Source organism: Conger conger, chromosome 16 (assembly GCF_963514075.1).
Source record: "Conger conger chromosome 16, fConCon1.1, whole genome shotgun sequence".
Classification (NCBI taxonomy): domain Eukaryota; kingdom Metazoa; phylum Chordata; class Actinopteri; order Anguilliformes; family Congridae; genus Conger; species Conger conger.
Window position 1 is genome coordinate 5,286,359 of NC_083775.1, and position 22,500 is coordinate 5,308,858.

General features: G+C 50.2%; 1 protein-coding gene across 1 annotated transcript in view; it reads left to right on the top strand.

The window, feature by feature from the left end:
• Positions 1–22,500, top strand: part of LOC133114759 (glutamate receptor ionotropic, NMDA 2C-like) — a 56,337-nt gene that overhangs the window by 4,039 nt on the left and 29,798 nt on the right. Inside the window, 2 exon segments of the mRNA XM_061224378.1 lie at positions 7,094–7,689; positions 11,840–11,954. Coding sequence (XP_061080362.1) covers positions 7,094–7,689; positions 11,840–11,954 — 711 coding nt within the window.

The window sequence follows — 22,500 nt, forward strand, 5'->3', positions numbered from 1 at the left end:
GTGTGCATTTGTGAGTGTGTGCGTGTGTGCGTGTGTGAGCGAGTGTGCATTTGTGTGTGTGTGCGTGTGTGCGTGTGTGCGTGTGTGTGTGTGTGTGTGTGTGTGTGTGTGTGTGAGCAGGTGTGCATTTGTGTAAATGGTAAATGGTTGGCATTTATATAGCGCCTTTATCCAAAGCAATTGATGCTTCTCATTCACCCATTCATACACACAGTGTGTGTGCGCGTGTGTGCGTGTGTGTTCGTGTGTGTGTGTGAGACAGAGTGTGTATGTGTGTGTGTGTGTGGGACAGAGTGTGTGTGTGTGTGTGTGTGTGTGTGAGAGAGACAGAGTGTGGGTGTGTTTGTGTGTGTGTGTGCGTGCATTTCTGTACACTGAATGTGAAAGAGAGAGAGAGAGAAAGAGGGGGGGAGTTAGTGAAGGAATAAATATTTAATGAAAATAATTTATTATGAATTTGCAATTTGGATTTGAGTTTGAGAGGCAGGGGGAACATGAACAAGGAACCAAGCAGAACTCTGAGGTTTAGGAAGGCGTCCAATTGGCCTGGAGCAGGGTAGAAATTTCAAGCCCAGGGAGGAGTATGATTGGCTAGAAACTGGCCAGGACACGTATAGCCTGGCACCTGTTACGGTTATGAAATAACAGAACTAAAAAATCAATTTCACAACTTATCATTCTTGGAAGAGTTACCGGCCCCTTGAGAGGACAAGGCTGAGTTCTGCATAGCAGCCAAAGAAACAAATGCAAACAAACATTTCACAACAGCAGGATACTACTGAAGAACCGGGGGCTCCAACACAAAGCAGGACGACTCCGCTAGCTGGTTAGCTCCACACGGCTCCACAGTGCAGGTATCCAGAGGCGGCCTGTAGCGTAGTGGTTAAGGCACATGACTGGAACCCGCAAGGTCGGTGGTTCAATCCCCCGCAATAAGACCCGCACAGCCATTGGGCCCTTGAGCAAGGCCCTTAACCCTGCATTGCTCCAGGGGAGGATTGTCTCCTGCTTAGTCTAATCAACTGTACGTCGCTCTGGATAAGAGCTTCTACCAAATGCCATTAATGTAATGTAATGTAATGTAATGTATCCAGATGTCTCCGTAATCCTGCTTTGTGATACATGCCCTGGGGCTGGAACACAAGCGTGAGCGTCTTTGAGCACGCAGCCTCTGCGTTGACCCAAAGTTTGGGTGGGTGCACCTCGGAGATGAGCGTCTCCGGGCTGAACGCGGGTCACGCTGTCATTAAAGAAAAGCGCACGGATCTTTAACCAATCCCCGCGCTGCTGAGAGACCCAGTAAGTAGCGTAAATAACAGCATTTAGATTTAATGTAAGCATGCAATTAAGCACATTCCACATCCCCCCCACTTTTCATTTACGAGAGGTCTCTGAATGTGGCAGCCTTGCTCGATATCACTTTATCTCGGCCTCTCTCTCATTATGTCAATAAGCATTATTTGCTGGAGAACTTAGCATTTCTAAAGTAATCCTGAATGCATATACTCAGTAAACCCCAGGAAAAAATGGTTCAGCTGGACTTGGCAAGCATATGGAATCAAATCAATTGCCTGAGCAAGGATTAGAGTTTGGTTCATTCATAACGCTGAAATGAATCCTAAATGCACGCGTAGGGTATCTAAACACTGCATTGACAGATACGTTTCGGAGACACCCGGAAGACACCGTTTTCAGAGCCTGCGCACACACAGGTGCAGGCAGTAGTTCCCCCCAGGCCTGACGGCGCTGATTGGGGGCCCCAGGTAACCGTGCTAACGGCGGCAGTGTCCCCCAGACTCCAAACGCATTCATCACCGTGGCGACCATACATCACGCTCAGATGAAAACCAAACCACCGCGCTACCGGCTATCAGCTATCAATCACCGATCGATTATCACTCCCGGGGCGCGCTGGTGAGCAGACAGCGCGGCTGATCGATAGTACTGACGGCCGTACACACACACACACACACACACACACGCACGCTGTGGAAACCCGGCCGTTAACGCGTGCGGCGAGCGAGAGTCAGGGCCTGTTGTTCAGGGAATCTCGCACGCTCAGGCAGAGCGCCGGAGCCGAGACTCAGAGGGGCACTCCGGTACAAAAGCGAGGAGTGCGGTGTTGACACAAGAGTGGCTTCACATTCTACCCACGATGCCACGCTGCGCACGCTCAACCCCAGAGCTCGCGTGTGAGAGTGTCTCGGCTCGACGCCTTTCAAGAGCAAATATTTTGTGAGCTCTACAAGGTGGCCTGTAGCGTAGCGGTTAAGGTAGATGACTGGGACGCGCAAGGTCGGTGGTTCGATCCCCGGTGTAGCCACAATGAGATCCGCACAGCCGTTGGGCCCTTGAGCAAAGCCCTTAACCCTGCATTGCTCCAGGGGAGGATTGTCTCCTGCTTAGTCTAGTCAACTGTACGTCGCTCTGGATAAGAGCGTCTGACAAATGTAATTTTTAAAAAATAAAAAAATCGTTTTTATTTTCACTTCGGTGCCGTGTGTCACTATGTGCCTCAGAAGCTGCTCCGGACGGTTTGGCCTCGGCCGGTAAACTGTACCGTGACCGCGACGGGATTAGCGGGAAAAATAAAACGGCTGTAATCTCTGAGAAATGCACACCATTTCTGCCCTGAAGCACATGTCTCGGCGACGCTGCGCTGGGCAGACGGGCGGCCGCCTGCCCTGACACCGCCCTCAGGATGGTCACGCTTCCGGTCACGGCTGCCGGTCCACTGACGTAGCCGCGGAGGGGGGGAGGCATGGTTTCTTCCAGGCTCATTGTGTGATTATGGCGGTTTGTGAGCCTCCTGCACTGTTTCCAGCTGTCCACTCCTTCCCCCCCCCCTCCCAATGACACACAAATGTGACATCTGCCAACATCTGGCCCAGATCCCTCACCCCCCCCCCCTTACCACCCGCTCCCCCACCATCCTTTGCTGCAGCTTCTGTCACCCAAGCCTTAGCCCTGTCAGAGGCATTATAACACTGTCAGAGACATTATAACACTGTCAGAGATATTCTAACACTGTCAGAGATATTCTAACACTGTCAGAGACATTATAACACTGTCAGAGACATTATAACACTGTCAGAGATATTCTAACACTGTCAGAGATATTCTAACACTGTCAGAGACATTATAACACTGTCAGAGACATTATAACACTTTCAGGGACATTGCAACACTGTCAGAGGCATTATAACACTGTCAAAGACATTCTAAAACTGTTAGAGACATTTCAACACTGTTAGAGACATTCTAACACTGGCAGGCACATCCTAGACCTGTTAGATACATTTCTACACTGTCAGAGACATTATACCACTGCTAAAGGCATTCTAACACTGTTAGAGACTTTCTAATGCTGTCAGACACATTCTAACACTGTCAGAGACTTTCTAACACTGTCAGAGACATTCTAACACTGTCAGAGACTTTCTAACACTGTCAGAGACATTCTAACACTGTCAGAGACTTTCTAACACTGTCAGAGACATTCTAACACTGTCAGAGACTTTCTAACACTGTCAGAGACATTCTAACACTGTCAGAGACATTCTAACACTGTCAGAGACATTCTAACACTGTCAGAGACATTCTAACACCATCAATCGGAAACACGGCTGCAGCCGGGCCGAACGGCGCCGCGCGGAGACCTCCCGGCCCGGAACGTCGCAGCTGCGCGGAGAGACGGAATCGGGGCACGGCGGGTGCTTCCGCGCCCCCCCGCCGGGAACGCCGGCGGTAGCCCCCCGCTGGGAAGGCTGGCGGGAGCGGTGTTTAACAGCTGCGGACCGGCAGGGCGCTCCGAGGGGCTTGATCTACGCCCCCCTGCCGGCACGCAGCAGCTGCATCGTACGCGCCTCACACCGGCACTTTTGTCTCGACGCGGGCGGATCTTTCCTGCTGTCGGAAAAAACAGCAGGTGATTAAAAAGAGACGGCAGGAACCACACATTACCGTACGGGGCGTGACTTTATGTTGTTCCTCTTTTATTATTACTTTACACGGCGTTCACTCAGGAGATTCTAGTATCCTGAGCGTATTACCACACTTAGAAACATTCACACGCACACTAAATTATAACAATACACACACACACACACACACACACACACGCACCAATAATAAGAATACACACACACAATAATAATAATAATTGTACACACAAAAACAATTATACACACACACACACAGACACTCTCTGCAGAACTTCCTTCCTATACACTTGCACATGGAAATCATTATCACCCACACACTTCCACACACACCAAGCACATTAACCACACACACACACACACACACACACACTCACACTCTCACACACACACACACACACACACACGAGCGTAGAACACACACACACACACACACACACTCACACACTCGGGCGTAGACACACGCACACACACACACACACTCGGGCGCAGACACACGCACACACACACACACACACACACTCACACTCTCACACACACACACATACTCAGGCGCAGACACACACACACACACACACACACATGAGCGTAGAACACACACACACACACACACACACGAGCGTAGACACACACACACACACACACACTCGGGCGCAGACACACGCACACACACACACACATACTCAGGCGCAGACACACACACACACACACACACACACACACACACACACACTCGGGCGCAGACACACACACACACACACACGCACACACACACACCCTCAGAGATCAGGCAGTGCGCAGAAACACGGGGCGATAACTCCGTCTCTGGGACGGCTTTCCTGCTGACAGCAAGCGGGGGCAGATTTATGGGCTCTGTCTGCCGCGCCTCCGTGACTCACCTGCAGCGGGGCCCCTGTCTCTCTCCCGCCCCTCCCGCCCGCAGCGGGGCCCCTCTCTCTCTCCCGCCCGGGCCCCGCTCCGGGACCCGCTCCCTCAGCCCTCCTCAGACTCCGCACAGCGAGGAAAAACATCAAAAAAACACAGCGCCAAATAAATAAGGAAAACAGTTCCCTCCAGCGAGCCGCCTTCTCCGCGCCGGCCCCATAAAACGCATGACTCACCGCCGCCCCGTCTCCCCGGAAACCTTTCAATCACGGCGCCTCACACCGAACAGGGGAGTTAAATTGACTGAGCCCACGCTGAACCCCTTCTGTATTCAGCTGGTGGCCAAGAACCACAGAGCCACCATCTTGTGACAGAGCAGAGATTATCACGACGATCCTCACAGGCAGAGATCACGAAGCGGGATTACCGGGTTAGCTGGATAACTGTGCCGAACAAAACCCAGAACAGCTCGTTTTTTTGTTTGTTTTTTTTTACTTCAGTCCACGTTCCAGATTTGGGAGGGTTCCAGGTATTACTCAGCACAATTATCCAGCTGATTCAGTAAGCATTACATTATTATTGGCATTTTGGCAGACGCTCTTATCCAGAGCGACGTACAGTTGATTCGACTAAGCAGGAGACAATCCTCCCCTGGAGCAATGCAGGGTTAAGGGCCTTGGCTCAAGGGCCCAACGGCTGTGTGGATCTTATTGTGGCTACACCGGGATTAGAACCACCGACCTTGCGTGTCCCAGTCATTTACCTTAACCACTACACTACAGGCCTTAACCACTAAGCTACAGGCCGCCCCTAAGCCCACTTTGTGGTACAGGGCTCAGGGTTGTTATACAGGCATTAGGAATACTCACAGCCCAGTCCTTTCTGAGAAGTGGCGGAGAACCTTGGGAAGGTTCTGGCACAGAAAGTTCTGCAGCTATGTTCCCTGTGCAGACACACGCACGCACGCACGCACGCACGCACACACGCACACACACTCTCACACACGCACACACACACACGCACACACACTCTCACACACGCACACACACACACACACACACACACTCTCACACACACACACACACACACACACACACACGCACAGAGGACAGGTACAGAGCTGCAGGTAAGGGTGTGTGTATATCATCAACATAATCACACAGGCGCCCATCTCTTCCGCAGCTGTGTCCCTTAAGCACACACCAACTCACGAAGACACGCGATAATAAAAAATAACGATGACGATAATAATAAGTAATGAACTCATTCAAGTTTATCCTTCCGGTGAGTTTGCTGTGAGGACCTTGGAGCGGGACTGTAAATATTGATTAAGAATCATCTCTGAATCCTGAACATTGTGTTCTAACCTTACGTCTGCCCTCGGCGCAGATAAGGCAGTGAGTTAGTTTAACGGTTACATGACATTACTGGCATTATCCAGAGTGACTTCCACCACTCTCTTTAGACCGTGTCCATTTAGCGGGATTTACCGGGTGCTGCAGCACCTCCTTGCTGAAGGGTACGTCGGCCGCACTCCACCTGAGTGTTCCACCTCTGTGTGACAGGGGCAGTGCCCAAACCATTATCTGACACCGCTGGCTAAGCGGCCCCCATCGCCGCGAAAAAAGACTGATGCGGTGCCTCTGGATCTGACAGGGTCCGGTCTCCCGGCGAGCGGCCTGGATAACCGCCGACCCATATATCCACTCTGTCCTTTCCGGGAGGGAGGCGTCGCCACGCCCGTGCGGCCGCGGCTCAGACGGATGGCTCTCCGTTTCGCGGAGACGTCGTCAGAGCCTCTTTACGCCTGGGGTCTCTCAGCCTCCTGCTCGCTCTCTCGCTCTCTCTCTCTCTCTCTCTCTCTCGCTCTCTCTCGCTCTCGCTCTCTCTCTCTCTCTCTCTCTCAGGCCCGGCCCCGAAACGAGCCTTTAATTAAAGGCCGTTAATGACCTTCACCGCTCTTCCCCTGTCTCGCATGCTTCACGCCCAGCATCCCCGATCCGATTTAAAATGCAGCAATTTAAAAACACAACCTTGCCTAATTAGTTCGTGTCTAACCTGAACCAACATAAGTATCGCCGAGGGCGTCCCCCAGGGATCCGTTCTCGGACCATTGATTTCCCCCCCCCCCCCCGTCTTGCCTGTTACTGCATATTTAAGTAGTGACTGGAAAAAGCCAATTAGATTAATTTAGCCTATGAAATTGATTCAGCTGCTTCACACGAAGCACTAATTCATCTCCACCCCCCCCCCCCCCCCTGTCTCAGGGTGAGGGATCAGCCTTCCTCCAGCTGGGCTCATCCATCGAGCAGCAGGTCAACGGCATGTTCAAAGTGATGGAGGAGTACAACTGGGACAACTTCGCGGTGGTCACCAGCCTGTACCCCGGCTACGAGGCGTACGTGGACTACATCCGCTCCTTCGCGGACACCAGCTACTTCCTGTGGGACCTGCAGGACGTGCTGACCTTCGACATGTCGGAGGGCACCAGCGACATCCGCGCGCGCAGGGTGCTGCAGCAGATCGACGCGCAGGTGCTGCTGGTGTACTGCTCGCACGAGGAGGCGCAGTACCTGTTCCGCATCGCCGCCGACGTGGGCCTGGTGGGGCCCGGCTACATCTGGATGCTGCCCAGCATCGCCGTGGGCAACCCGGACCTGCCGCCGCCCGACAGCTTCCCCGTGGGGCTGATCGGCATCATCACGGCGCGCTGGAAGCTCAGCCTGCGCCGGAGGGTGCGGGACGGCGTGGCCATCGTGGTGAAGGGGGTGCAGAGCTTCCGCGCGGCCCAGGGGCCCCTGCCCGAGGAGCACGCCGACTGCAAGGGCCCGCCCCGGGCCCCCAGCAACAACACTCTCTTTAGGTGAGTGCAGGGAGGGGCGGGGGGCGGGGGGGGTCAAAGGGGAATGGTTGATGGGGACAGTAGCCGAGGGGAGGGGTCAAAGGGGAATGGTTGATGGGGACAGTAGCCGAGGGGAGGGGTCAAAGGGGAATGGTTGATGGGGACAGTAGTCGAGGGGAGGGGTCAAAGGGGAATGGTTGATGGGGACAGTATCCCTAAGAGGAGGAGGAGTTAAGATGTCTCGAAAAGGGGGGAGGGGCTACGATGTATCAAAAAGGGGGAGGGGCTACAGTGTCTCCAAGAGGGGGAGGAGCTATACCTCTGCAGGGCATGGGAGGGGCGGGCTCGGATGTCAAGGGGTGGGGTTTGACATCGAGCCCCACCCACCTGCAGCCTGCAGTCAGACGCCTCTCAGAAATGAGGGGAACGGAGGAAGTCCAGCGTGTGTGACACATTTCATCAGGGGCCTCTATGGCAGAAGGGGTAATGTACACGACTGTGCTGTACTGTGCTTTTCTTTTTGCCAGCAGGAGGGTCGAGGGGGTAGGAAATTTCTCAAAATGATGTAACTGTCCCCTTTATGATTTGCTGAGGAGAAAAATCACATCGCCGGTTTCTAACAGCCTACCACAGAGGGGGAATTACTGATTAAAGCTGAAACTGAGGGAGACATGAAGCTGCCAGAGCAGGAGCGTTTATGTTAATGGAGCATTTACACCTATAGGTGTAGGGGACAGGCTTATCATTTTAGTGCCTCACCTCAGGAGAATATGAAGAAAGAGAGCAGAATACGGAAAATGGTCATATATAATATACTGTATATATGAATGTCAATACTAATATATAAATAGATATATATTTCTATAATAATAATAATCCTATACTGAATACACATTCCGTTTCATTAGCTTTGACGGTATTTGCATCACATATACAGTAGAGTGCATCATGGCAATAAAAGATCTTTATTGAAGCTAATTGAAAGAGAGAGAGAGAGAGAGAGAGAGAGAGGTGAGCACACTCTTGCCAGCCAAACCCAAAAGAGCAATCTGGTACCATCTGCGTCAGGAAACACAGCTAATCCGATTGGATCAGAAAATAGCAATCAGCCAAAAACAGCCAGGGCCTTCAGCGGGGGAAATTCAGCCAGTGTCTGGCACTGGAGTGGGTCATGTGACGGGGGGTGCCTGGAAGGGGGAGGGGCTTGCGGGAGTACAGGAACAAGAGGGCGGAGCTCCGGGAAGTAGGACAAAATGGCCGGATTCACATCATAGCACCCAGGTATTGTTTTTTTGCGATCAGTGGAGGATATTGGTGGAGGATATTCAGAGGAGGACATTGTGACATTGGCTCAGGAGGTAAGAGCGGTCGTCTGGCAGTCGGAGGGTTGCCGGTTCGATCCCCCACCCTGGGTGTGTCAAAGTGTCCCTGAGCAAGACACCTAACCCCCAAATGCTCCTGACGAGCTGGTCGGTGCCTTGCATGGCAGCCAATCGCCGTCGGCGTGCGAGTGTCTGCGTGAACGGGTGAACGGGGAGCATCAATTGTACAGCGCTTTGGATAAAGGCGCTATATAAACGCCAGCCATTTACCATTTTCGGAGGACCGATCGCACCTGTGAAGCTTCAGGCCCGGTGCCAGGTGAGGCGGCCGTGAGGTGGACCTCGCTTCGCTTCACTCTCCGCTCCTGATCGTCACATCAAATACAGCTCAAATAGAAGCACCCGCCCGGCACGCTGCACCCCTGCTCCGTTCCGCTTCACGGACACACTGACCTGGGGCGAACCGTGACGTCTCCAGCTTAAACACAGGTGGTCAGGCAGGCCAGGCCAGACTCTTCCCTCCCGTACGTCAGCGAGCTAAAGGCAAAGCCCGTCTGCTTTAGCAGCACACGGTTCCTGCTTTCCGTTTTATTCAGTGCCGGTTTTGCCATTTTAATTACTTTGATTTTCAATTAAGATTACTTCCGCCCGCGAATGAGGTTACAAAGATCAGCAGATTAAACTAGCTTTCTGCACTCCACAAGACACCTTTTTATGTGTTTATGTGTTTTTACTCATAATAATGAGTTAAAATACCAATAAAAACCAACACAATATATTCTGCAATGATGTATAAGGCAGGTATTATTATGTCAAGCATTAATAAAACACTGGTACTTAAAATGTTCACAAGAAATACCAGTTTTTGAGAACATTAATACGTAAAGTGGATGCCATTCAGGGCCCTGGTCCCACAGTACTGCTCTGACTATAGTTGTTTTAGACACTCAGGTCCTAGACCTACGGCCCTGTCCTGTCTGTGATTGTAGGTGTTTTAGACACACAGGGCCCAGGTCTGTCTGACTGTGACTGTAGGTGTTTTAGACACACAGGGCCCAGGTCTGACTGTGATTGTCAGTGTTTTAGACACACAGGGCCCAGGTCTGACTGTGACTGTAGGTGTTTTAGACACACAGGGCCCAGGTCTGACTGTGACTGTAGGTGTTTTAGACACACAGGGCCCAGGTCTGACTGTGATTGTAGGTGTTTTAGACACACAGGGCCCAGGTCTGACTGTGATTGTAGGTGTTTTAGACACACAGGGCCCAGGTCTGACTGTGACTGTAGGTGTTTTAGACACACAGGGCCCAGGTCTGACTGTGATTGTAGGTGTTTTAGACACACAGGGCCCAGGTCTGACTGTGATTGTAGGTGTTTTAGACACACAGGGCCCAGGTCTGACTGACTGTGATTGTAGGTGTTTTAGACACACAGGGCCCAGGTCTGTCTGACTGTGATTGTAGGTGTTTTAGACACACAGGGCCCAGGTCTGACTGTGATTGTAGGTGTTTTAGACACACAGGACCCAGGTCTGACTGTGATTGTAGGTGTTTTAGACACACAGGGCCCAGGTCTGACTGTGATTGTAGGTGTTTTAGACACACAGGGCCCAGGTCTGACTGTGATTGTTGGTGTTTTAGACACACAGGGCCCAGGTCTGACTGTGATTGTAGGTGTTTTAGACACACAGGGCCCAGGTCTGAACTGTGATTGTCGGTGTTTTAGACACACAGGGCCCAGGTCTGACTGACTGTGATTGTAGGTGTTTTAGTAGGGAGGGCAAAGTGGAGCTTTAGAATGTAGACCGCTGTGTGTGCACGTGAGCTCGCCAATAGATTTCTCACAGAAAACATAATTTGTCCACTTTTTTACTTCACAGTAGAGGTGATCAAACTTACAATAACTAAGTGCTAGTGTGTTCTAAGCCTTTACTGGTCCCTGTACGATGTTAGCATGATGTAGCTAGCATATACGCGAATAGCACAAAGCCATACAATTTGCTTTTTAACGGCACTTGGTCATTCGAACGATATAAATAAAAGCATTCGATTAAGTTCGACGGCACCGGAATTTTCTGTCGTACCGTCCATAAATGGCAAAAGTCCCACCATAGGATTTATTTAAATCTTTAAAAGTTATACATTTTCTGAATCGTCATTAATTCATCTTGTTTCTATCAGTGATTCGGCGTGATCGGACAGTTCTGTAGCTATGTAAATGACGTCAGAAGGATACAGCACTGTTATTTGCTACCTAAACTTTGACGCACGCTTGAGAGCGTTAACATGATTGAAGTCTGACATGTCTATTGTCAAAATCCATTGAAACTATGAAAAAGTAACCAGGGACTTTGGACTTATAAGGCTGGACATACCGAGTACCCAGCAAAAATATTGACCTGGCTCCAGTCACACTTTTGACAGTTTGAACTGCCACCAACTGCCATGTATGAGCGCGTGAAGTAAACCAGCAAAAGCTATTGTTGTGTCACCATTTTCGAGCTCCTTATACGTAAAGAATGGAATGGCAGTGAAATCTGCCTGTTTTTCGGTGCCGTAGGGGTCCAGCATTTAACATTGATGGAATGCTGGTAAAATGAGCGCTTAAAAGCCACAAAAACAGTCATTTTGTCACATTAAAATTCAACCTAAACAGAATTATTGTCCACCACACGTTAATTTAAGGTTAAACTGAGATAATAACCATAATATTCATGTTGATTTCCGGAAATACATTTTTCGGTTGTCCTCCCTAGTTTTAGACACACAGGGCCCAGGTCTGACTGACTGCGACTGTAGGTGTTTTAGACACACAGGGCCCAGGTCTGACTGACTGTGGCTATGTTTCAGGCACATGCTGAACGTGTCCTGGGAACACAAGGACTTCTCCTTCAACAGCGACGGTTACCTGATCAACCCGCCCATGGTCATCATCACCTTGGACCGCGAGCGCCAGTGGGATAAGGTACGGCCCACCCCGCCATTGCTGCTTCCTGTATCTAAAATCTCTCAATCACTGCTGCTTCCTGTATCTAAAATCTCTCAATCACTGCCGCTTCCTGTATCTAAAATCTCTCAATCACTGCTGCTTCCTGTATCTAAAATCTCTCAATCACTGCTGCTTCCTGTATCTAAAATCTCTCAATCACTGCTGCTTCCTGTATCTAAAATCTCTCAATCACTGCCCTACTGTAAAATCCAGTTTTTCAGTCTGACCAGCTTGAAAATTGAGCTGGTCAAACCATGTAGAGCTGGCAGCTGGTCTGAACTGGTCACCCAGCTAGCAGGTTTTTCAAAACATAGCATGAGCTGTTTTTTTTTTCCAGCTGCTTTCTGTATCTAAAATCTCACTCTGTTGCTTGGTGTATTTAAGATCTAGGACAGCCAGATCATTTGACAGTTGTTGCTGTTGCAATCAGTGGATAAATCTGCTGCTTTTACTGGATAAAGAATTCTCCTCAATATGCTGTGCCTCCGATAATATTGAACAGTACTTATTCAGCCAATGGGATATACCTTACTCTATCAGGACATCACAAGACGTGATGGCTGTCCCTCTCCACTGATCTACAATAGCAAGGTTAGACGGGAATGCCAATTCCTGGAATCTCAACAAAAGGGTCCAGTTTCTACAACTGCTGACACTCCTCAGATACCAGCAGGCTTCCAAATAACCCCTTACATTCATACAGGGGGGGCGACATGGCTCAGGCAGTAAGAGCAGTCGTCTGGTAGTCGGAGGGTTGCCGGTTCGATCCCCCGCCTGGGCTGTGTCGAACTGTCCCTGAGCAAGACACCTAACCCCCAAAATGCTCCTGACGAGCTGGTCGGCGCCTTGCATGGCAGCCAATCGCCGTCGGTGTGTGAGTGTGTGTATGAATGGGTGAATGAGAAGCATCAATTGTACAGCGCTTTGGATAAAGGCGCTATATAAATGCCAACCATTTACCATACAGAAGCTCTACTGTGAAGCAGTGCAGACACATCGGGCGAGATTGGACCCAAACAGGGCACTAATGGAAATGTTACATTACATTACATTACATTATTGGCATTTGGCTCTTATCCAGAGCGATGTACAGTTGATTAGATTAGCAGGAGACAATCCTCCCCTGGAGCAATGCAGGGTTAAGGGCCTTGCTCAAGGGCCCAACGGCTGTGCGGATCTTATTGTGGCTACACCGGGATTAGAACCACCAACCTTGCGTGTCCCAGTCATTTACCTTAACCACTACGCTACAGGCCTTAACCACTACACTACAGGCCTTAACCACTACACTACAGGCCGCCCTTGTTAAGATCTGAAGTATTACAGTGGGTGTGACGGCACGTTCCAAAGGGTGTATTCCTTCCGAGAAGAACCAGAAGTAGATATGCTTATGTGAACAGAAAAGCACTTTACACAGGGCTTAGAAAGGAAGGTCAGGGCGGTCTAACGAGAGGCCGAGAAGCAGTGCGCCAACACCAGACATCATGTAAACTTTGCCTCATTTATATGGCCTGTAGCGTAGTGGTTAAGGTAGGTGACTGGGACCCGCAAGGTCGCCGGTTCAATCCCCGGTGTAGCCACAATAAGATCCGCACAGCCGTTGGGCCCTTGAGCAAGGCCCTTAACCCTGCATAGCTCCAGGGGAGGATTGTCTCCTGCTTAGTCTAAATCAACTGTACGTCGCTCTGGATAAGAGCGTCTGCCAAATGCCTTTAATGTACTGTAATGTAATGTATCCAAATCTGCCTTGACGGCTTCATGTCCAGTTTTAGGTTTGTGCCCACTGTCAGTACCTGTATCTCTGGGGTCCGTCTGTAGCCCAGCACAGACTTTTCATCCAAGATTAGTTTGCCTACTTAATTTAGACCCCGTCTTCCCCCGAGATCATCCAACACCTTCCTGCCTCCTTGACCAGGGTCAATGACCGCATAAATATCGTAAATATGTTGGAGTATCGAGTCTGGGGTCAGCAGGTCAGGGAGGTTACGTGCTATGGCTACATGCTACGGCTACGACTACATGCTAGGTGCTAGCTCCTGTTAGAGACAGGCAGGAAAAAAAATTGCCCCAGGCTTCCGTCTTACTAATTACCTCTACCGCTGATTGATATTTCGTTCTATCAAGTCAATTATTTAAAAATATTCTGGAGCGACCTGGGGTGAGGGGTGTAATTGGACGAGCAGACAGAACAAATTAACTCAGCCGCTCAGAAGGGCCTAGTGGAGAGCGAGGAGCCTGGAGGGCACACGGCCCGAATTAACGGCGTAAAATAATCCAAAACATCAGCGTATTTGAATAGGTACGCGTCATTTTGCAACAAGTGTCCTGACATCTTACTCCCTGGGTCAGTATATTTGAAGGTAAATGTGTATTATAAGCATATTTAAATGCATTCATGATTTTGAGTAACTTCTTAATAGTTTGCCTCCATCTCCGTTTTATCATATTTCACTGCCTGCCAGTATGGTTACAGCAACGTTCCATCTCAGTCAAATTTACAAACGGTACATCTGCATCTCAGTATATTTACTCTCAATCTCTCTCAGTACAACATAAAATGTTCAGTATTAAATAAACTGCCAAAGAATACATATGGTCCCAAATGGACAGTATAAAACTGGCTTATATGAACTCTGCTAGAGTTCTGCCCTGGTGTAAAATCCAGCTATGACCAGCTTGAAATTAGCAGCTGTTTCAAAACATAGCTTGAGCTGGTCTGAACTGGTCAACCAGCTACCAGCTGTTTCAAAACCCAGCTGTGCTGTTTTTCTTCAGCAGGGTGGACAGTTTACTGTGTACAGAAGTACTGTTCAGGGACAGAGTGGAAGTCCATGCTCCTCTGATGCTGGCTGTACACCATGCGGTACCGGCCATCGATTCGTACACGTCCCTGACCCAGAAAATGTCCCGTCTTTCATTGCTACCACACTGTGCATTGAGATCCAAGTATTACAGTATTTTGATCCAAGGATTACAGTGGCTACGTCATCCGACATCCACACACAGAATTTGAGAATGGTGGAGAAAATGTGGTGTTTCAGCCTGGAAAAAAATATTATAAACATGGTTTCTTTTCTTGCTTTCCTGTTGAATATTACCTGCATTGTTACTGATGGGTGTCTCATCTTTGGCTATTTATTTGGGATGCAAAACGGTTTGAGAGCGTTAGCAAAAGCGACCCCATTTTAACGGAGCACTTAATTAGCCTACGCTACTTCATCCACATTCAAGTAATATTTTAGTATCGAAGGTGACACTAGAAATAGTGACTGAATTAATTAATGTTAAAGCAATGTGTTTCTCGTGGTTTCTCGAGTGCTACAGGTATTCTTTACAGTACGTCACGTGTTGTATTACGATGATCCTATTGGTTATTTTTACCTCCATTATCTGCGGTTGTAGCAGCTGTCACATTCCACGATTTTGGCACAAAATGTCTGACACTGCCAGTCCTCTGTCGGAGGCTAAGATTCACTAAGTCGGCAATCTGTGAATATGTCACACTGAGAGAGCCAAGATGGCCGATTTTGGCTCACAACGAAAGATTCTTCTACGATTTTGGAATTTATTCCTGCTGCTGCAGAATCGCGGCACAAATCGCACGGATTACACCCAGCTTTCGTCAGTTGACTAAAGCCCAGCCTCCACCAAAAAGCCGAGTCGAGACGTGACAAGACGTCTTTAAAAGACGGTTTATCGGTGTTTTATCGGTGTGAACTGCCCGGTTTTAGGACGTCGGCTCTTGGCGGGTGGCGTTCCGAAAACGGAGCACGTCAAGTCTTAAGCCCAGAGTTTTAGAACACTTAGTGATTTAACGTTACAGTCGACTTTGGCGTGGACTGCCTAGCCCATACTTCTGACGCTCTGAGATTTGTCTCGTCTTCACTGATTGGTGGAGACTGGGCTTTAGTAGTTCAGCTACAGCAACTGCCCCAAGTCCCAACACAAACCCCAGCTCTCAATGGACTCGTTTCTATCCTCTCTCTCTCTCTCTCTCCCCTCCATTGTTTCGCCGTTTCACTGTGTTCTTCTCATCTTCCTCTCCTCCTCTTGTCTTCCCGAAGAAGCACACGCGCGCGCGATCTCTGGGCTCCGCCCGTCACAGACAGAGAAACTCTAACTGATGTTTTTTTATCGATTCTTCAAGTCCTTTGTTGTCGGGCTGTTAGGAGTTATTGTGGTGACATAATCGCTTATCAGAAACCGCCGGGGTTTCTGGGAAGGCGTGCGCTGATGAAGCCGAGGAGCGCGCTCTCCGCTCACCGAGCAAAAACGAGCGACCGCGCCGAGACGGGCCTCGGCCGGAACAAAGGGCGGCCCGCCGAACAGGACCCAAACGGGCTCAAGAGCTTTGTTTTTGTGTTTGTCTGAGCCATCTGTATTCCCGGCATGATTTCAGATCATTCGCTCCACCGGATGACACTTTCAGGCCTCGCCGTGCCGCGATTGGGTCGGGACGGGGCGGTGCGGGGCGGTGCGGTGCGGTGCGGGGCGGGGCGGGGGACGAACGTCTTTGTGTTCCTCGCCTACGCCGGTCCCGGAGCGGTACCGGGAGGGAGAGCGGGTCCGACCGTCTGGATTTGCCGCCACCGAGGGGGGGCTCGAGCTCCGGCGCTAATTTACTGGCGGGATAAATCAGGGGGCTCGTGCGTCTGAGTGCCGGCGGCTGGTGGGCTTTTATGGCGTCTGAAGAACAGACCGCCCGCCTCCGCTGTCTCCCCCACCCCCGCGTCTCTCCGAGGAGAGGAGGACTCACTCAGCGCGGGATGGAGAGAGAGAGGGGGAGAGAGAGAGAGGAGAGAGGGGGTAGGAGGGAGAGAAAGAGGGAGAGGGAGAGGGGGGGAGAGAGGGCAGGAGGGAGAAAGAGGCAGAGAGAGAGGGGGGGAGAGAGGGCAGGAGGGAGAAAGAGGCAGAGAGAGGGGGGGAGAGGGGGCAGGAGGGAGAGAAAGAGGGAGAGAGAGGGGGGGAGAGGGGGCAGGAGGGAGAGAAAGAGGGAGAGAGAGAGGGGGCAGGAGGGAGAGAAAGAGGCAGAGAGAGGGGGGAGAGGGGGCAGGAGGGAGAGAAAGAGGGAGAGAGAGGGGGGAGAGGGGGCAGGAGGGAGAGAAAGAGGGAGGGGGAGAGGGGGAGAGGGGGTAGGAAGAAGAGAAAGAGAGAGAAAGAGAGAGAGGGGAGAAGGAAGGAGAGAAAGAGGGACGGAGACAGGGGAAGAGGGAAAGGGGGGGAAAAATGGAGAGAAAGATGGAGAGAGACAGTCAGAGAGCTAGTTTAAGTATGTGAGAGAGACAGTCAGAGAGGTACGGAGACAGAGAAAGAAGGAGGGAGAGAGTAAATAATAGGGTAAGAGAGCGTGGCGATCCGTGAGGGGGGGGGGGGTGCTCGCTCTAGTGATGCATCGCTGCCATTTGCAACTCAAGCAGTAAAGGTTGTTATGCGTGTCAGCCAGACAGAGCCTCAGAAAGACACCCCTCTCTGGCTCCGCGGGGAGAAAGTATCTGTCCAGAAGGAATGGAAACGGCCATTATCAAAAGGAAGAAGCCAATTAAAGGGGCAGTGCGCTTGTTTGGCGAATGAAGCGGTCAGGTCGCGCGGTTCAGGTGAAAGACCCCCCGCCCCCGCCCCCGCCCCCGCCCCCGCCCCCCTCTCCTCTCCCTGACCCACCGATTTGGGCGGTAATCAGCTGATGGGTTCTGGAAGCCGGGGAGCACGGAGGCGCGCGGGAAGCCGTCCGTCTCCGCACGTGCGCACCCACATTAGCATTCAGACTCTAACGAGCCGCGGGGAGCGTAGCTGCGCCCCCTCCGGCCCCGAAAACGGTCAGAACAGGACCGCGGGCACCGCGGCGGGACTAAAAGGGGCATCCGACGCCGTCCGAACCGCTTCCCCTCAAACGGCCGGCGCCGGTCGCTGGAGTGTTTCGGCACTTTGTTCTCTCGCAGGCTGCAGATTCAAATTAAGATTACAGCGATTCCTTTTCTTCTAAAACTCTGAGGGACTTCTCTTTCTCTTTCAAATTATTATTTTTTTGGTTTCGAACTTGATTTTGTATTTTTGGCACTGGGTTATTTCTCTCTTGGTTAACGCACGCCTTTGAAACAGAAACCTTCAGTCCACTTCACAGGGGGGCTCCCGTATGCCGCTGTGGGCAGCCGTGAGTGGAGACTGTGAAATGAATCTGAATATCCAATATCATCAAACACCACAGGGTCTACAGAGATAGACAGCAGAGACACACAACAGGGTCTACAGAGACACACAACAGGGTCTACAGAGACACACAACAGGGTCTACAGAGACACACAACAGGGTTTACAGAGAGACACAACAGGGTCTACAAAGATAGACAACAGAGACACACAACAGGGTTTACAGAGAGACACAATGGGCAGAGACACACAACAGTGTCTACAGAGACACACGACAGGGTCTACAAAGATAGACAATGGGGTCTACAGAGACAGGCAACAGTGTCTACAGAGACAGGCAACAGTGTCTACAGAGACACACAACAGTGTCTACACACACACACAACAGAGACACACAACAGTGTCTACACACACACACAACAGAGACACACAACAGTGTCTACAGAGACACACAGCAGAGACACGCAACAGTGTCTACAGAGACACACAGCAGAGACACGCAACAGTGTCTACAGAGACACACAACAGAGACACACAACAGTGTCTACAGAGACACACAACAGAGACACACAACAGTGTCTACAGAGACCCACAACAGAGACACAGTGTATCCTAAAGACTTTACTGAGCCCAAGCAGAAGAATGAAGCACATAGTTAATAGAGCTGTCAGAAAACTAAAACTAAGGTAATTGGTTGGAACAAAAACCAGAAAGCAGTTTTACGCCCCTGCCCTCCAGTGCCATAAGACCCATCACTCAATAGGTCAGGGGAGAAGACATTTTAGTCTCCTTGTTGGCGCAGTTTTTAGTAAAGAAAATAACCATTATCAAGAAATCTGTAATATTTACTTGCCATTAGGGACCAAGAAGACTTCATAAACTCCTAGGCTTTAATACACAGTATACTTGTGATTCTTCTTCCTCTAAAATCCTATTTTATTGTAAAGTAGAGCTGCTGAATCTCTTGACCAAAATGGCAGAAGGTTTCTCTATGTTTCTTATAGGAGCACTGAGCTGTCTGTTCTGTGTCAGTACTGAGCTGTCTGTTCTGTGTCAGTACTGAGCCGTCTGTTCTGTGTCAGAACTGAGACATCTGTTCTGTGTCAGTACTGAGCCGTCTGTTCTGTGTCAGTACTGAGCTGTCTGTTCTCTGTCAGTAATGAGCCGTCTGTTCTGTGTCAGTACTGAGCCGTCTGTTCTGTGTCAGTACTGAGCCGTCTGTTCTGTGTCAGTAATGAGCCGTCTGTTCTGTCAGTAATGAGCCGTCTGTTCTGTTTCAGAACTGAGACATCTCTTCTGTGTCAGTACTGAGCCGTCTGTTCTGTGTCAGTACTGAGCTGTCTGTTCTGTGTCAGTACTGAGCCGTCTGTTCTCTGTCAGTAATGAGCCGTCTGTTCTCTGTCAGTACTGAGCCGTCTGTTCTCTGTCAGTACTGAGCCATCTGTCCTGTGTCAGTACTGAGCCGTCTGTTCTGTGTCAGTACTGAGCTGTCTGTTCTGTGTCAGTACTGAGCCATCTATTCTGTGTCAGTACGTAATTGTGTTCCTTCTCCATTGTTTCTGTGGAATACGGTCAGCAAAAAACTCTCCATGATAAAATCTTTGTATAAAGAGCTCTAGAAACACAAAACGTTACTGACTGATTGAGATTTTCCAGGCGTCTCCCGCTTGGCGAATAGCCTTCTTCTGCAAGCGGAGGGGCTGTCATGGACAGAGGCATTATTCTGCATAAAATGTCCATAATTGTGGAAATGAAAGGGGTCCACGATTGAGGACTTGAACGAGGAGCATCTTTTCCATCCGATCGCTTCACGGGCTGCGTGTGAAAAACGCACACGCTGCATATGGTAATATAAAACGCTTCATGTGACTGGCAATCACAATTCAGTCAGAGCAAAAGCACAAGTAAAAATATGTAAAATTGCTGATAAAAAACACATGTTTATGAATAAGTAATACAGAGCAAAGTAATAAATGTATGGCTATGCGCGAGCAGTGAGAAATATCGGAACGTACAGATAACCCCCCCCGGATGATTTTATATGCAGAATCTATTTCATGGACATCCAGGAAGCCATTTCAGTGGCCCTGATTCTGAGCTGAACAGTGGAGTCAGAGAGAGCAGGACAGTGGAGTCAGAGAAAGGGGGGGAGAGGAGTCAGAGAGGGGAGGCTGGTGGAGTCAGAGAGAGGAGCGTAGTGGAGTCAGAGAGAGGGGGATGGAGGAGTCAGAGAGAGGCACAGGGGAGTCAGAGAGAGGGGGATGGAGGAGTCAGAGAGGGGAGGCTGGTGGAGTCAGAGAGAGGAGCACAGGGGAGTCAGAGAGGGGAGGCTGGTGGAGTCAGAGAGAGGAGCACAGGGGAGTCAGAGAGAGGAGGGTGGTGGAGTCAGAAAGAGGCTGTTCTCCCGTTCGGTCACAGTCATGGACTCTCTATCTGTCTCGGGCGTGTGCAAGCCTTTGATGTGGGCTGCAGGCTCCCTCCCCAAAACACACATATACATACATACAGGAACATGCACATACACACACGCATGCACACCCACGCATGCACACACTCACACTGACACACTCACACATACAAGCACACACACACGCATGCATGCACACACACACACACACACACACACACGCATGCACACGCACACATGCACACACTCACACATACAAGCACACACACTCGCATGCATGCACACACATGCACACGCACGCACACACACACGCACACACACACACACACGCATGCATGCAGGCACACACACAAACACTCAAGGATAGTTTCTCCATAGATTATGAACTAAACAGAAATAATTTCGACAATTTACCTTTTAAAAAATGGGTCATGCAAATTGAAAAGCTCTTGATGCAACTTAATAATTACAAACAAGCAAAACTGAAATCACTGATGATTTCAAAACCTACTTCAGGGATTGGAGCAATGCGCAATCATAGCGCTATTTACAGCTTCCTCGAACCATTCTCATCTTTAAATACATAAATAATGAGATTGTGTACACTCACCACCAAGATCAAAAGTTTGGGAGCAGTCAGCTGAAGGTCATTTAAATTCTCTAATGGAATTAGAAATGAGGTGTCCATGCTTGGGGTGCAATGTGACATCCTTCACTCTGGCCCACCTCTCTAAAGGAGAAAACCTCTCTGGACTGTCCCCCTGTCCCCCTGTCCCCCTGTCCCCCTCCTCTCTGTCTCTCTCTCTCTCTCTCTCTCTCTCTCTCTCTCTCTCTCTCTCTCTCCCCCTGTCCCCCTGTCCCCCTGTCCCCCTCTCTCTCTCTCTCTCTCTCTCCCTCTCTCTCTCTCTCTCTCTCCCTCTCTCTCTCTCTCTCTCTCTCTCTCTCTCTCTCTCTTCCTCTCTCTCCCCCTGCCCCTCTCTCTCTCTCTCTCTCTCTCTCTCCCCCTGCCCCTGCCCCTGCCCCTGCCCCCCTCTCTCTCTCTCTCCCCCTGCCCCTGCCCCTGCCCCTCTCTCTCTCTCTCTCTCTCTCTCCCCCCGCCCCTCTCTCTCTCTCTCTCTCTCTCCCCCTGCCCCCCATCTCCCTCTCTCTCTCTCCCCCCTGCCCCTGCCCCTCTCTCTCTCTCTCTTTCTCTCTCTCTCCCTGCCCCTCTCTCTCTCTCTCTCTCCCTCTCTCATACACACATCCCCAACCCTCTCTCCTTCACACATACTCTCTGTATTCCCTCATAATCTGTATTATCTTATTAACCTCCTTCTTTCCCTCTCGCTCTCCAAACTCAAATCCAATCACTCAACCGCCCCCTCCTATCTCTCCTTCTCTCTCTCACACTCTTCATTCCTCTCTGACTTGCACTCCTTCACCCCCCTCTCTCTGACACTCTCTTCCCCCCTGTGCTAAACTCATACTTTATTTCACAGCCTGTTAATTACGCTGTACTTACTGGGTAAATACCAGGTACTTACCAGGTAGCCATTTGGATGTCAGAGGTAAGTACTATGAAACGGGCTGTAAAATCTACTTACATATGGTACTGTAGCGTAGTGGTTAAGGTAAATAACTGGGACATGCAAGGTCGGTGGTTCTAATCCCGGTGTAGCCACAATAAGATCCACACAGCCGTTGGGTCCTTGGGCAAGGTCCTTAACCCTGCATTGCTTCAGGGGAGGATTGTTTCCTGCTTAGTCTAATCAACTGTATGTCGCTCTGGATAAGAGCGTCTGCCAAATGCCAATAATGTAATGTAATGTACTTACTGACTTTGTTTCACAGTACTTACCACTGAAATCAGAGGAGTGACTTAATAATTACAATTAAGTACAGGTAATTAACTCTAGGTAATTAACGGGCTGTAAAATAAAGCAAGGCTTTTACACCTTGCCCAGGGACTACAGTTGGACATTAGCCAGCTGGC